This window comes from Haplochromis burtoni, unplaced genomic scaffold (genome assembly GCF_018398535.1).
Source record: "Haplochromis burtoni strain Fernald_Lab_line unplaced genomic scaffold, NCSU_Asbu1 Contig_379, whole genome shotgun sequence".
NCBI lineage: Eukaryota > Metazoa > Chordata > Actinopteri > Cichliformes > Cichlidae > Haplochromis > Haplochromis burtoni.
The window spans coordinates 350,291-367,003 of NW_024582740.1; the positions used below are offsets into that span (position 1 = coordinate 350,291).

At 39.8% G+C, this 16,713-nt stretch overlaps 1 protein-coding gene across 2 annotated transcripts in view; it reads left to right on the plus strand.

Annotated features, from left to right (window-relative positions):
• prkcbb (protein kinase C, beta b) overlaps positions 1–16,713 on the plus strand; it is a 103,241-nt gene that overhangs the window by 77,616 nt on the left and 8,912 nt on the right. The window contains exons 16-17 of one of the 2 annotated variants that reach the window (XM_014340507.2): positions 1,310–1,450; positions 6,430–6,752. In XM_014340507.2, the coding sequence (XP_014195993.1) occupies positions 1,310–1,450; positions 6,430–6,606 (318 nt within the window). In that variant the 3' untranslated portion in view covers positions 6,607–6,752. Of the gene's footprint in view, positions 1–1,309; positions 1,451–6,429; positions 6,753–16,713 lie in introns of those variants that run through there. The other variant, XM_005943606.3, reaches the window with a different exon arrangement.

Here is a 16,713-nt window from a genome sequence, read left to right on the forward strand (position 1 = left end):
GGCATCAAGTTGGCACTTCTGACTGACCCTATGTCATGGCAGGGTGTATGTCAACCAGATGTATGTCAGGTCTGGCAATGATGTCAATGTTTATGCTATGGCATGCCATATCTGGCCCAATTGTGGTTTGGTGTATGTGGCCCAGGCCCATAGAAAACAGGTCTTCCCTGGATCCGGCATCAAGCTGGCACTTCTGAGTGACTGGTGTCATGGCAGGGTGTATGTCAACCAGATGTGGGCCAGGTCTGGCAATGATGGCACTATTTATGTTCCTATTTTCCTATTTTAGTTAGAAGACCCACATGCCACGTTGCAATACTATACTGCTATGGTGGCCAATGTTTCAAATGCAGGTTTGTGAGTGTACACTTTATCCAAAACTTAGTGAGGGTTTACTCATGTTTACCACTGGGTGGCTGTAGCTCAGGCGGTAGAGCAGGTCACCTACTGATCGGAAGGTTAGTGGTTCGATCCCTGGCACCTCCAGTTTGCCTGTCAAGAGTATGAATGTAGTTAGGAAGCACTCAGTTTAGAGGTAGTGTGTGAATGTGGCATGTAGAGGACTTTGAGTAATGTGGGGAGTAGAAAAGCGCTGTATAAGAATCAGTCTAAAGAGTTTTGTCTTTTGCACTATTATGTTCCGGCCAGACATGAAACTGTTCTGGACCACCACAAGACCACTGGTGTGTCTGCAACTGGCCTTGTGCTGGCCCATGTGCGGATTACCACTGGCAAACTTGATCTGGGCCACCAAAGGGCCGTCATTCTTTGCGGTATGTGGACCATGTGTAACCACATTGTGTGGGCCAGATCCGGGCCATACCAATTTTGCTATGTGGGAAGGAGGTTTTTGGTGAAAAACCCTCTTTTAGACTGATTTCACCTACGCTGCAGCCGGCAACTTAAACCAACCAATCAGGAACCACAGATTTTTCATTAGTTATCAAAAGTTGCCAGGGAGACATCAACTTGTCTCTTGGCCTTGACTTTATTTTCTCAGTTATAGCTTAAATCTAGTGCCAGTTAGCAATTACAATGCACTATTCTCTGAAACTATGACGGTGAGCGTGGTAAACATCATATTTGCTAAACATCAATATGTTAGTATTGTAAATGTAAGGTTTACTTCACAGCACAGATGCATGAAAATGCAGCCTCACAGAGATGCTAATGTGGCTACTAGCTTTTTTTGCAGTGTCAAGACTACCAGAAAGGTAGAAAGATGAATAAGCATTCACTTAAAAAAAACAAACAAAAAAAAAGCAAGGTGGACACACAGTAATCGTTTCTCTTCTCCATGTCTGCACAGCTGATGACAAAGCATCCAGCGAAACGCCTGGGCTGTGGTCCAGAGGGGGAGAGAGACATCAGAGAGCACAGCTTCTTCCGCTACATGGACTGGGAGAAACTGGAGAACAAGGAGGTGCAACCACCCTTCAAACCGAGAGCTGTAAGTCCGTCCCCGCCAAACCCGACATGACTGCAGATAAGCATGTCCAAGTCACAAGACGCACAATAATAAGTGCGCAAAATACTCTGCGACCGGAGTAGAGACGTGGAGTTTAATTCATTAGAGGTTAAACTCATAATAAAAACTCTCTCTTCTCTTCTTTTATTCTAATTTCCTTCTCCTTCCTATTTTCTTTCAACAACTACCTTTCTCTTGGCTTACTCATCTTTTCACTATCAATGTGATGTTTCTGTCTCTTTCCTTTCCTTTAATTTGGGACAATGCACACAGGTAAGTCTCGAAATGATGCTCATGATGTTGACAGTGATGCTGAAGGATGTGTGGCGATGAGGGCAGCGTCGGTGATGATAACAATGCCGGGGATGTTGATGGCGAAAACACTAAAAGAGGCTCAGTGATGAACGTGGGCTAGATGAAAATATACTGGACATTGACTGCACTTTTGGATGCACATGCAGAAAATTGGCAGCTACAGTTTGGTGCCGTTGAAATAAAAGAGCGTTTGGTTTCTCTGAGGTTAGCCTGAGTTTAGACTAAACCTCCAGGGGATAATAAGTCCGTACAGAGCAAATGTGTTTGTGTTGTTCGTTGTTAGACTTCTTCTTTTTTTTTAACTTACGACAAAACAAGTTTGATCATGAGCCGAGTCAGAATGATGTCATCTAATACTCACACAAACCCCAGCCACGCAGCCTGAGGCTACAGTGCTGCTAAAGAGTTTTTCAGAGTTGAGCTTTTCCTGCAGCCTGCGGTGTGTGTGCATGCGTGTGTGTTGGACCAGTAATACTGCAGTGTGTCTCTTTATTCAGGACATGTGTACGTTCTCGTGTGGTAGAGGTCTCCATTAGGATCTGGCTTTTTTTTTTTTAAGACTTAGACATGTTTATGCAGAGTCACACCGTCTGTTGTCTGAGCTCTTCTCATCGCTACTTTTTCTCCCTTTCTCTTCATCTCTCTCTTTGTTCTGTTTGATCTCGTCTCTCCAACATCTTGTATCTTTCTCACCCCTGCCCCGTCACTTGCTGTTTTCTCTCTTACTGCCTTTGAGTGGCAATAATAAATAGGTTTGGAACCATTGCGTTTACGCCACATCAAAGCTTAGCTCGGTTTAGCATCTGAAGGCAGTTCTTTGATCTTTTATGGTGCTATGTTGCCAGATTTCTTTCAGTAACCTGTGATGGGTTTTGTCTCTGTGTTATTTTAAGGAGGCTCTCCTTTTATTTCTCACTAAAAGCCTTATCACCACGAAGATGTGCAGCAAAAAGAAAAACAAAACAAATTCCCTGAAACTTGAATTATTTTATCTTTAACTCATAAGAGTTTAATCTTTTGTACAGTACTGTGTAAAAGTCTTGAGCTACCCCCCATATAAGTAAGTAAGTAAGTAAAATTTATTTATATAGCACATTTCACAGATAAAAATCACAAAGTGCTTCACAATAAGATCAGACATACAAGTTAAAATTAATTAAAAGCCCGTTTGTATAAAAATGTCTTCAGCTGCTTTTTAAAGGAGTCAGTAGAGTCTAGCGTGTTTTAAACCTAGTACGTGGGGCCACCAGTAGCCTCTGACTTGAAGACCTAAATGCTCGGGATGAAGCATGAGGTTTCAACAGGTCAGAGATATACTGGGGAGCTTCACCGTGCAGAGCTCTAAAAGTTACAATCTATAAACAAAACAGTTTTAACTCTCTTAGGCAGCTTTCTTGTCAGTAGTCTTTAGGAAGAGTTCTCCAGACTTCTTGAAGGACATTCAAAGCTCTTCTTTGGATGTTGGCTGCCTTTTCTTCTATTCTCTGCCAAGATGATCTCACACTGCTTCGATCATGTCGAGGTCTGGGCTCTGGGGAGGCCAATCCATGACTGATAGTTTTTGGGATCACTGTTAAGCAAAAGAATGAAATCATTTCCAATCACACGCTTTCCAGATGGTAGTTTTTTATGTTCATAATTCAATTTTGACAAGATCCCCAACATCACTGGCTGAAATTAGGCACCAAACCAGAGCCTCCTCCATGTTTTACAGATGCAGATGCTCACTCTTTGAACCAAAAATCTCAAATTTGGATTCATCACTCCATAAGATCTGTTGCCACTAACTTTCAGTCCAGTTCTTGTGTAATTTAACATATCACAGCCTTTTCTCCCTGTTTCCCTTCCTTAAGAATCGCTTCTTGTCACCCACTCTTCCACCAAGACTATTTCCACCCAGAAATGCCAAGTTTTTGACCGATAGCTTTTTGGAATTGACCTTGCTGGTGCAAAAATACTGTTTGATGCCCTTCAAACTGCTTTATCTTGGTCATTGATGCTGAATGATGTGTTTTTCTAACAGGCTACTAACAGGAAAGTGCCTAAAATACAAATTAAAACTGTTTCTTTGTCTGAGTAGACAAAAGACTGATTCTTAAGTTGAGTAGTTTTTATGCTTGAATGATTCATAGGCCAGTATTCAGTGGTCTATCAAAAAAAGAAATTCTCAGAAAATGGTTAGAAACAAGAACTCAACTGAAAATTAGGGAAAAAGCAGCCAAAGAAAAACGTTTAAAACTTCAGAAAACCTGGAGAACTCTTTCTCAGGACCACTTAAAAAAAAGACAAGAGAAAAAACAATTCCTCTGAGTTTAAATGTTAAGAAATGAGGGGTTACTCAAAACTTCCGTACAGTACTGGATGTTTTATTTACAATATAACTCATAATACTAATCATTAGTATTATGATTATCTTTTACATTTTCCTTATGCAACACATTGTTTGCTTTATTCATAATAAACAAAATTCTTATGCTTATTTTGCATTAAAAAAATGTGAAAAGGAGGCGTTTTAATGAGGAAATAATAGCATGGAAAAATAATTTGTAGGAGACAGACAAACATTTATAGTAAGTTTGTTTCTTTGAGGCTGTTTTGCTGTGGGTTGTTGTTTCTGGAGGATATTTGATTCCAATAGGCCTTATTGGTTTGATCAGGAATTAATTTGTTAATATTTTGTTGATTTTTGTCAGTTTGTGGCTTTATGTGCTACTGATGCTTTAATGAATTAGCTGACAAACAGGAGCTGATGAATTAATGAATGACTGACCGATCATCCAACAGACAGACTGACTGGCTGCCTCCTTCATCCACCTGACATCTAAAAAAATGTTCCAAATACCATTTTGTTTGGTAGTTACTGTATCGCTGTGCCGTGTTTCCACTCATCTGTCTTTTCAGCAACCCAGTGTCTGTCTTTTTCTCCATCATCCTCACAAAGATATTATCCATCCATCCATCCATCTTCCCACTACTCCATCCATCAAGCCATCTGTCCTTTCATCTACACGTTTTATTTGTCCTCTATGTTCACGGTTTTTTCGTATATATTTATTTGCATGCTCTGTGGGAAGTCTCAAATGAAACCTGGAGTGCACTACAAAAATCTCACAGTAGTATACAGTTTAAACTATTACAACTTCTAAATAATATAGTAACTAATACTTTTGTCCAGTTTTTTTTTTTCTTCTAAACGGACAATTCCCAAAATGAACCCCGTTACCTCCATGGTGTCCCTCGGGTTGTGGCTCTTTGACTTTCCATAAACTTCTAAACTTTGTGGCACTCATTTTATTTCCCTTCTCGGCTGATTTTTCCCATCTGCCTCCCCAAACAGGTTAAACAAATGTGAGTAATTAGCTGCAAATACTACTGACCCTGGCGTATTTCTCATTTCACATTATTTCCCCAAACTATAAACACTTTGGCTTAATTTCATTAGGTTTTTTTGGAGTTGCAGAGATTTAATGAGTTTGTAGTTTTCCTCTGGGTGATGTTGTCAGAGGACACTGAATCCTTGTTGTGTTAATTAAAGCTCAGTGCAGTGATGGAGATGGGGGAGGGGGCAGGAAGTAGCTCAGCCCACCGTCCCTGTGAGGGATACTGCCGGGAAAAATATAGTTTTCAAGTTAATAACCAGTTTTATGTACTTAGATGGGAACACATCTCAAGGGTATATAAGCTTGATTTGGCTTCCCAATGGTCAGAGGAAGGAAAAGGACGAGAAAACAGATTCCATCTGATGTAAATTGGACACTACGTAGAGGAGATGATTTCACTCTGGCACCAGTTACGTCTTTGTAAGTGCTCACTGTTGCCGAGACTCAGATTGGATCATGAAAGCCACATGTCAAGGGTTTCAGTTAAGTGTCACATGTAGGATATTGTGAAGGTTAGTAAATTATTTTTGGCAAACTGCACATTCCCTAAGCAAAAATCCAGAGCCTTTTTCCCCAGTCCTGATGATCTGATTTGGTCTATCAAATCTCTGCAGGTCTCCACGGCTGCAGCATATAATTAACCCACAATTACACCAATAATTATCTTGTGGCTTTAAGCCTTTTCTAGTGCGGCTGTTTAGAAATCCATTTAAATCCAAGTTTTGCAACCGCTGTCCTTAAAAGAAAGCAGAAAAATCTGTTCGTTTGTTTGTTTTTGCCAAATAAAGGGGAAAAGTCCACACGCCATGCATTAATGCTTGCATGGTCACCAGTTCGGTGTAGTGCACTTCCATAGGCTGTTTGAGACTTCAGTAACCTTGTTTGGAAGTTTGAGTTGAAAATGCTTCAAATATTTGAAAAAGGGAAAGCATACCTGAGGCGTGCTTCATTTATCTTCTCCAAGAAGTGATTTACTCTTTTCTTTTTTCACTTCTAATTAAAAAATGGCATTTTATGCATGACTAATGGAGAGTTAAATCAAGCGCACCCCAAGTACTGCCACTTGTTCTGATATTTGAAACCTTGTTCAAAGTGATGTCATCTCACACCCTGGTTCAACCTGCCATCCCCCCTTCTTTTGTTTTCCTCTCCTTCTACCCCCCACCCAACTTTGATCCATCCACTCCTATCCATTCCCACTCTTCCCCTTCCCAAATCCCCCCCTGCCTTGTACTCCATCCCTCCCCGCCCTCCCTCCCTTAACAGTGTGGACGAGATGCCGAAAACTTTGACCGTTTTTTCACACGCCACCCGCCGGTGCTGACCCCTCCCGATGAGGAAGTGATTCAGAATCTGGACCAAGACGAGTTCCAGGGATTCTCCTTTATCAACCCAGAGTTCACAGGAAATGCTGCTGCCACCACTGCCACCGAGCAGGCTTGATTACAGCTCACGCATGGACACATGGACACACACGCAAACATACACAACTGTTTCTTCAGGATCAGTCCCTACCTAACCCTGAGATACACGCACGCATGCGCAAACGTGCCATCTTAAATTTCTGATGATTTCTGATGCTTGTGTCGTTAAACTGACAGTCAAAACTTCCTTAAATTTCTGATGATTTCTGATGCTTGTGTCATTAAACTGACAGACAAAGTAAGGTTTTATGAGAAGAACACACATTGTTCACACTGTTGCAGCTTGGATAATTTGTTGGCCCCTTCTTGAGATTTAAAAGCTTGATTTCGTGTGCTGTAGCACGATTTAATTACAGATTTCATTGAGAGCTTTGGATAAATGCATTTATACAAATTTGTCACGATTAAACACAATCAAATCACAGCTGTAACTTAGTACAGTGCAGCATACAGTATGCAGTTAGCCTTTTCTTAGCACTGAGAGGGTTATTACTATACATCAATCATCCGCAACATTAAAACCACCTGGCTTTTATTGCCTAAATCCCTCTCATATCACCAGAACAGCTCTGACTCATTGCAGACACACAAGAGTCCCTGAGATGTCCTGTGATATCGAGCACCAAGATGTCAGCAGCAGATCGTGTAAGTTAGATCTGGGGAATTTGGAAGTTAAGACCTTGAGCTCTTTAAAAGCATTCCTGAAGACGTTTTGCAGCATTATGCTGCAAAGTCAAAAGCTGCTGGTGTGTTATTCATTTCTGCTGTCGGTGGTTTAAGTGTTGCGGATGATCGTTCTAAACCAGTTTAGAACAATAGCGTGCATGACACAGTACATACCAAGAAGCATCTGACGTGCTTTCTAAATCTGTCTTTTTTTGCATCTTGGGTGATTTTCAAATTGTGTTGCTTGCAGTGTGAACAAAGAGTTTGGGTTTAATTTAGCATGCGCAATCAGATAAAGGATTAGAAATTAATTAGGATCTTTTAAAGTTCATAAATCATGGATTTCGAAACCGAGGGACCAAAATAATTGGATTTCATGTAGCACAGTTAGGGTGTGACTAAAAGGGTGATTATATTTTAATAAATGCATTTACTAAAACTTTTACAATCTAACTATAGGATTTCACAACTAAACAACCGCGAGACGTCCTGTGTAACATAGCTTTGGCACTCCATTTTCTAACTTTTATTCAGGTGGGAAATGTGATTTAGCTTTTCTTTTACCCATTCCTCAGCTTTTCCAGTGCATTTTGATAAGCCTATAATTTTAGTGTGCTTCTTAGTGGGCTTATATTAATAATAGTGTCTGTGTGTTTATACCTATAAACTGGAATGCTTGACATGCATGCATGAGTTTCTATATCAGGAGTAGCCCTGGACCTTATCTCCCAACTGCATTTTAGCATATTTGCTCATGGAGTATTATTTTAATAATTAATACTGTGAGTTTTCAGGTTTGTATCACAAATATCAGATTGCATGTAATTTCTGTCCATAAAAAATGCTGTTGGGAAATGTAGTCTTTACCGAGGGTTTGAGTCAGACAAATAGATAATGCCATTTCTTGTACTCTGATCTGATGTCTGTTAAGCAGTATTTAAGCGATGAAAAAGACTAGCAGTTATTTCTTTGTGTTTTATAAAAGCATGATTCCAATATCTGACCATTTGTTTACAGTGTGTGTGTGTGTGTGTGTGTGTGTGTGTGTGTGTGTGTGTGTGTGTGTGTGTGTGTGTGTGTGTGTGTGTGTGTGTCGGTATAAGCGTGTTTTGTGTTAGGGAACAAGTACTGTCTATACAACCTTTTACTTTTGTTAGCGTGGTAAATGTCGGCAGCCCTCTTTAAATCGAGCAGTATTAATGTGGTAGAGGCAGAATAGAAAAATCTATTTGCATTTTAGGAAAGAAATTAGAATAAAATGTTTTACTAGCAGTCAAAAAGGTACATCTCTTTCTAGTCACAAGAGTGATCCAAACCCTTTAGAGACCAGTTGGCAACCTCTCGCAACCTCTGGTCACTAGGACTGGTAACAGTTGGTAGGTGAAATTGGTCACAAAGAGGGTGCTACACCAAAAACTTGATCCTTGATTGCCACAGTCACCCACAGTTTGCAAAGAAGACACTGGCTTCTCTGCAATCAGTCTCCAACTACTTTCTGACTGGCAGTAAAACTTGAAGTAAATTTGCCACAAACTGGAGACAGTTTGGCCTTTCTAGTTTTGCATTGCACTTCTCATGGTTTCACTGCTTCAGTTGGTGAGAGTTTGAAGAAAAGTTTTAAAGGTGAGCAACGCAATCCCAAGAAGGTTTTTGGTGCAGCATCATCGTATACCTCTTTTAGATCAAGTTCACATAGCAGTGCATCAATCAATCTCTAGCATCAACCAGTTGACGAGTATCCACTCATATCTACTGGTATCCACTAGTATCCGCTCATCAAGTGGTTGATGCTAGGGGTCACAGGTTGGTCTCTAGGTCTGTGCGGCTAGGGCTTTAGAAAGTCCAAAAATTTTAGTTTGGATGAACAGTGATGCCAAATTCCACCTCTGTAGGCCTTGGAAAGCACCACCTCAAACACACATCTGATTTGCAGTTTAGGATTTCTTGTCTGAAAGTCAAAAGTGGGCCCAGGTCTCTGCTGTCAAAATGCATGTTTAAGTCCTTGAGCACCTTTAAAAGTCACTTAGCCTATGAAAAGTTTCTTTAAGGACAGAGAAACAGAAAATCAGAACAATATATCAGGCTTTCCTGGGTTTTTGGTCTACTTATCTAGAAGTAGGAGTTGAGGTTTAACCCACTGTGATTTGCTGTCTGTGTTTGCCATAAGAATAACTGGGACAGAAGGTAATGTTACAGTAGGCCTGCTGAAGTAGAAAACTCTGTGTTTTCTCTTTTGTTTTCCCTAGCAAGCAATAATCCTGTTAGTGATTTACATATTGAGGTGGTGAGGTTAGCAGTACGTCTGTTCAGCTCAGGCTTTGTGTCTCTTTGACTCTAGCCACTTATTAAAGAGGGACAGTGGAGGAGGTCGTTGGGGGGGTTTGTTTGTCTGCAAAGTTGGTGCGTTAACACTCTGGTTCAGTAACTTTCTTCTTGTATATCTGCAGCTGATGGTTTTTATTCTGGTGGCAGTTGGAGGTCTTCAGGCATCCACTTGATCAGAGTTGAATGGGATCTTTATAATGCATAGTTTAAATGTTAATTATTGTTATTGCCATCAAACGTAACTCTTTAAAATGAGTTTAGGAGAAAATATCAAGGTGTTTTTTTTAATTGACCTTACTTGAGATTGGGTAGAATATATCCTCTATGTCCCCACCAAAATATTTAAAGTCTTGGTGCAGGAGGTACCATTTACTTGCAGATCCACTTATTATTTGATAGCCAAAAAAGCAACTGCAGGAATGTTTAGATCCAGTATAATTATCCTATTCAAATATAATTCCCTTTTGTGAAAATTATTTGGCACACCTGGATGTTTGCTTAGGTTTAGGGGTTCATCATTTATACTGGGATTAGGTGATAGATTGCAATTATCCTGTCGGCTTCAGTCCAAACAAGCGATGCTAGCAGATTGTAGAGGTTTGTGCACTGCGTAGAAATGCTATCATACAGTAAATTCACTTGAATGAGTGGCAGCTATCAGTGATGCTAAGAAGCTTTAAAAGATAACAGTAAATTAATCATATGTGACAGCTATACTCACAGTAATGTCTGATTTAGCTATAGTTGCACATACTCTGGGCTTCTTCAATGATTGTAATTTTCTTAATTAATTACTTTTTTTTAAAAATGGTAGAAATAAAAGAGCCCTGTCGCCTACAGATAGAGTAAAGGTTGTGTCTAAGGTGAGGAAGGGTTAGCAGGAAACTGACATCGCTAAGATTTTTTATCATCATCATTTTGTCGCAGAATACTTTAACACACGGTCCCTCTAATCCAATCAGATGCGAGCAGAGACAGAGGCCTATAATATACCGTAATTTGGCTTTTGATTAAAGCGGTCTCGTTTGGATGTCTTTTGAGTTTAAATGCTGAGTTCAGCAGGGGAGAACATTTCAGTTTTCTATCGTTTTTTTCTTGAGTGTGAATGAAAATGTGTTTTATGACTCGATGTCGCCTGTGTCTACTTTCTATGTCGAACCTCCATTGTCAGTATTTATTTCAGCCACTGAAATCTAACAGCAACAGCAAATATAGAAATATATATAATGAAACATATATATTACTGTTAAAAACTGATATATACATATAATTATACATGGAGGGGAAGAGAAGTCTTGCTCCAGGATTTGTGTCTGTTTCGATGATTCCTTCCTGCTGAAGGAGAAGCAAAAAAGGACTGTGCATGAAAAAAACAACTTTTTTTTTACCTTTTTTATTAGTTAGATATGATATATATTTAACATATTAGGATGATCCATGTTTCTGTGTCAGCAGTGCTTCAAAGACTGTGTGATTCCAGCTACTGTTATTAACGTTATGTATGAGCATAGGTATATACTGAAAAAAGGAAAGAAAAAAATGCTTTAAAAATGCTTTCCATGTGCCATTCTTTTTTCTTTTTTCTTTTTTTTTTGCTTGTTTTTCAAGAAAAGCCGACATACCCAAAATAAAGAATTTCAATGACGCATTACAAGATGTTTAGTGTGTTTTCGAGTGCACTGTGTACGTTTTAATCTGCTGCAGGAACTGTCTGTGGCTCCGTGGCTCCATGCTTTCATATTTTTTATTTCAGCCCCTCATTTACTTGCTCTTTATTCGTGTCATTCTCACACAAACGCACGCTCCGTTTCTGTCCGTGGAGACCGAACTGATTTGATTTTAAAACAGAATGACGGGATGGAGGACAGTGAGAGAGAGCAAAGGAGGTAAGAAGACAGAGAGATTAGAGTGATGAGGGCTGACAGACGGGGGTTTTGCTGAGCAATTGGAAAAGAGAAACAATATAAGATGAAAAGGAGAGGGCGGCATTGAACAACAATGAAGGGAGGCAAGAAGAAAAAAGCATTAAGAAGGGACAGTGGCTGGGAGAATAAGACGGAGGGAGGGGACAAGGAAGCGAAGCGAGGCTCCACGAAGCGATGCAGGCGGCTACGACAGGCTGTGCATATTTCATGGCTGCCACTTATCATAAGAGCCTTTTCCTGATGGGGGAGCGTAGGTCTGATGACTTCAAGGAAATAACATGCAGAACACGGCCTACATATACACAGCCCTGCTGAGCCACTCAGCCGCTTCTCACCGCCTCTAAAGCTGCTCGCAATCCACTGTAGTCAAGCAGCTGCTGCTCCTGCACATTTACTTTTAATAACTGTATCGTGCACCGTTTATTTCTCTTAGTCCATTTCAGTGTCAACAAGTGTGGAGACCGGCTAGATGCAGAGTTTGTGAACCATGTCTGACCTGTGCTAGAGTGTGATGGGAAAACAAATACAGCACCAGGAATGCTTCTGGCTGTTCATAAACCCAGTGAAGCTTCAAAATCCAAGAATGAAGAGTAAAATCAGGCTAGTTAGGCTTAACGGTTAATGAGAATGGTGAAAAAGATGCCCGATGTCCTGTGAGAAACATCAATGAATCATCTACATCGGTTCTAGTTTTTGCTAGATCGAGCACGGAACATGTGACCGGTGTTCCATGGTAACAACAGCTGCTTTTTAGTGTTAAACGAACGTGATGAGGCTTTCACCCGACCTCAGATATGCATAAAATACTGTATATGTATGGGCTCAAAATGTGGTCATAAATATTTTGTACTTGTAAATCAGGATTTGTATGTGTAAAAAGAATTTGTGTGTGTGTAAAAAAAGATTTGTGTGTGGACTTAGCCAAAGAAAACCCTGTTCAAAACCCAAAACCCAGTTTAAAAAAAAGCGCCCCTCCGACAGCCAAACCCATCTGTTCTCTGATTGGATTGTTACATTTGTGATTGACATGACATTGACCAATCAGATGAAATGAAGAAAAATAGGGTCAAAATTTGTACTTGTAACTTGCAGGGGTTTTTTGGCTAAGTCCACACACAAATCTTTTTTACGCACACACAAATTCTTTTTACACATACAAATCCTGATTTACAAGTACAAAATATTTATGACCACATTTTGAGCCCATACATATGAGAGTATCAAAAGAAAGGTATTTTTTATTGTCAGTAATACATCTACTTTTGAAGCAGTCTCCAAAAAAAGGCAAATGCCTTCCAAATTACCCGGGAACACAGCGTCACGTCTGTATGTAGCAATTTACAACATACAGGTATAAACGTCTACAGCTTCAGCAGTTAACCTGATTTATTTTGCACACGTACAGTTCCACATTTATACGCTGATGTTAAAGTACTTTGGCTCAGGCAGCAGCCATCGGCTCTGTGACTCTTGTTGACATTTTATCACAGAATGTCCTTAATTTTTTTTAAATCAATGCTTCCTCTACATAAACACATTTGTAATGTTGTTTTCCCCAAAATGATAAATAGTTTGACATTTATGGAAATACTTAGACTCGTTTCCCTGCTGAGTTAGATAAGAAGAGTGATTCCACTCTAGCGTCTATCCATATGAAGCTGGAGTGTAGCTTAAATAATCAAAACAGCGTTTTCTCCGAGTCTAATTCTTCTACCAGCACTACTGATGCTTCTTAATTAACAGGTTACACGTACACGGGGTCTTTTGAGGCCATGTTCTCTGTGAGGTGCAATACATTTTTGGTTTAAAGATAGAGGCCATGCAGGGCTATAAGCATGAATAAATCTAATAAAACAAATTTTTAACTTACTATACAGGACAACAGTAACCTCTCACTGAATCGTGTCGGACTGATGAATAAGAGGACCGTGACTCACTGAACATTCTTTTATTTATTTATTTTAAAGAATGAAAGCAAAAGATATTTTATTAATTGTGAGTTGTTGGGTTTTTTTTATATAAGACTTGTAAAAAAAATTAACAAGGACATTAGACAAGTGCACATAAACACTTAAAAAAAAATAAAAGACTATAATTAACACATATGCAAAGACTGATTATAAGTTTGATTGAATTGTTAAAACAAATGTTAAGGCTCCACAAAGACAAACCTTTGCTAGGAACTTGTTGCACCATAATTTTGCTTGGATGTGTTATTGAGCTGATTCAAGCAGCAGAATTAGACTCAAAACTGAATAAACTAAAATTGGAAAATGCTGCATGATAAAGTAAGTTTAAACACTTTTTATCCATATTCTTGAATCACAGGTTTACTTTACAAAATGTCATGCATCTTTACAGCCCTTTCTTTATAGTGTAAATTTATAGTCACCAACCACTTCTTCAGGTCTTTGGTCACTTGGTCAACTACCTGTTAACACAAATGATTAAACAGCCAATCACAAGGCAGCAACGCAGTGTATTTAGGTATATAGACATGGACAGAACTGGCTGATCTGCTGAGATTTTCCCACAAAAACATCTCGAGGTTTTACAGAGAATGGTCCAAAGAAGCATCAGTTGTCTGAGTGAAAATGTCTTGTTGATGTCAGCAGGCTCATAGCAAGGCAACAGTAATTCAAATAACCACTTGTTACAGCCAAGGTTTGCAGAAGAGCATCTCTCAGCACACATTTCCTCTAACTGAGGAGAGTGAGGTTTCAACGAAACTGGATAATAGAAAATTGGAAAAATGTTGTCTGATGTGGTTCATTTCAATTTCAACTACAACATTTAGATGTTAGGATTAAAAGGTTGAAAACATGGATCCATCCTGCCTTGTATCAACGGTTCAGTCTGCTGCTGCTGCTGCTGCTGCTGCTGGTGTAACGATGTGGGGAATATTTTCTGAAAATTATTAAAACACCACAATCTAAGTATTGATGATCATGTCCAAACCTTTATAGCCAACATCTGATGGCTGCTTCCAGCAGGATAATGCACAAAACTCACAGAGCCCAAATAATCTGGTTTCTTCAACATGACGATGAGTTCACTGTACTCAAATAACCTCCACAATCACCAGATCCCAATACAGTACATTTGAGATTCACATCATGGATGTACAGCAGACAAATCTGCAGCAACTGTGTGATGCTGTCGTGCCAATATGGAGCAACATCTCTGAGGAATTTTTCCAGCACCTTGTTGAATCTGTGCCACAGAGAATTAAGGCTGTAAAACAAAAAGGGCTCCAACCCAGGACCAGCAACTTGTACCTAATAAAGTGGCCGTCAGTGTTGTAATCATTTATTGGAGGACAAGAATCATGTTTGCTAATTTCAAGTTTTGATATGGAGCTAGGTGAAAAACTTAGCTCTGACATTGAAAACAAATGATACTGTGTAAAGAACATTTCCCTGATTATGCAGTATAATAGGCTACATACATTTTAATGGTCAAGAATAGTGTTTTCCTGTTGCCTTAGCCCACAGCCAGAACAGAAAATATACTTTACCTCACGTCCCTCTGTTAACTTTACACTAACGCTGTAGTGCAGCTGTATTTTATGCAAATGTTTTTTATAAAGCAAGTCAGATTCCTGTGTAACAGCAAGTTCCAGCACATAAGCTGTATAAAGTTTGTATTGGAGTGGATGTAATAGCCAGTGTACACAGTAAGCCACAGCAGTGCTGGAGTATGTATGATAATTAATTCCAAATGTTGCGGCCCCCAAATTAAAGCCAGTGGCTTTAGCACAAAGCAGTCGGCGCTTATCAGCCCAAAACAGGTCAGCGTTCGATACCGCCTTTCATTCACCCTCCTCTCCTCTTCACCTCCCCTTTCCCGTGCCTCCCACTCTCCCCACAGCCTCAGCTGACATCGGCTCGTCTCCCACTAATCCTCTTGTTACTGAAAAGAGATGGGATGAGAGAGAGGTGCAGGGGAGTCGGGCAAAAGAGAAGAGGAGGAGAGGAAGGGGAGGAAAGGTGTAAGGAGGCAAATACAAAATTCAAGATTCAGCCATGTTCCTCCATTAAAATCAATGCTACCAGAACACAGTCGTGTGTAATAAAATTGTGTGTCTTGCTTAATGTCACTGCATATTCTGAGCTTTCTAGCTATGTATCTATACCAAGAGCCACTGATATTTATCTCCCTCTCTGTCCTTTGCTGCATCTCTTTCTCTCCCTCTCTCTCTTTTTTTCTCTTCATATCTCTGTCTCTCTGCCTTGCAGCATTAACTGCAAATGAAGCGTGTTGAGATGGAACACATTATGAGCTGGCCTACATGGCTGGCAGCTGTGTGTGTGTATGTGTGTGTGTTCATGTTTGGTAAATAGCTGGAATGCACACAGCGGACCATTTTCAAGGTTTTGGGAACGTACACACGCATGCATCTTTTCATATGTGTTTGTGCTTCCTGTCTGCATAATTCTATTGAAGGATGCTCAGTGCTGTCAACTACCTACATACACATGACTCCAGATAAGCAACTTACAATAGGAGTTGAAGCATCTCACTTATGGAGCTTCAGAGACAGGACGTTTGGCCTTTTATTAAAGAAAGTTAAATGTGTTTGTAAACTAAATCTAAGAATGAATTTGAATCAGAGGGCCTTACATAGCAAACCCATACACAGGGTGGCAATTTTCCTAGACCACTTAGGGAGAAACGATAGACTATAAAACTGGTGGGTTCAGCAATCAAACATAAGAAACAGATATCACTAAAACAAGAGATGCCTGCAAGAAAGGCAAAGGATAAGAGGACAGCGAGGGAAAAGAGGAAACTACAGAGGAAATAATACACAAAGTTAATAACATGCTGTATTGTTTATATACTATTTACCCCAGTAAATTCACCTGAGCTAGGCCTAATAAAAAGCTTTATCAAAAAGAACAGTTACCTGATAGCTGAAGGCTCTGCATCCCATTCCCAGTTTTGATCACATGATTCTGTGTGTTGTAGATTTTTAAAACAACAACAACAACAATGGATTTCAAATTCCATTTGATTTTAAATGCAACCAGTGAAGAGAAACTAATATGGGAGAAGTCTCTACTTCCTAATCTATATTAGGAAGCAGAGACTTATATGTGTGTGTATGTCCTCGTATATATATATATATATGAGGACAGGCCCCTGCACGGTATGTACCACCGGCAGATAGCGGAGGTGGTTGATATCCAGAAATCCTACCAGTGGCT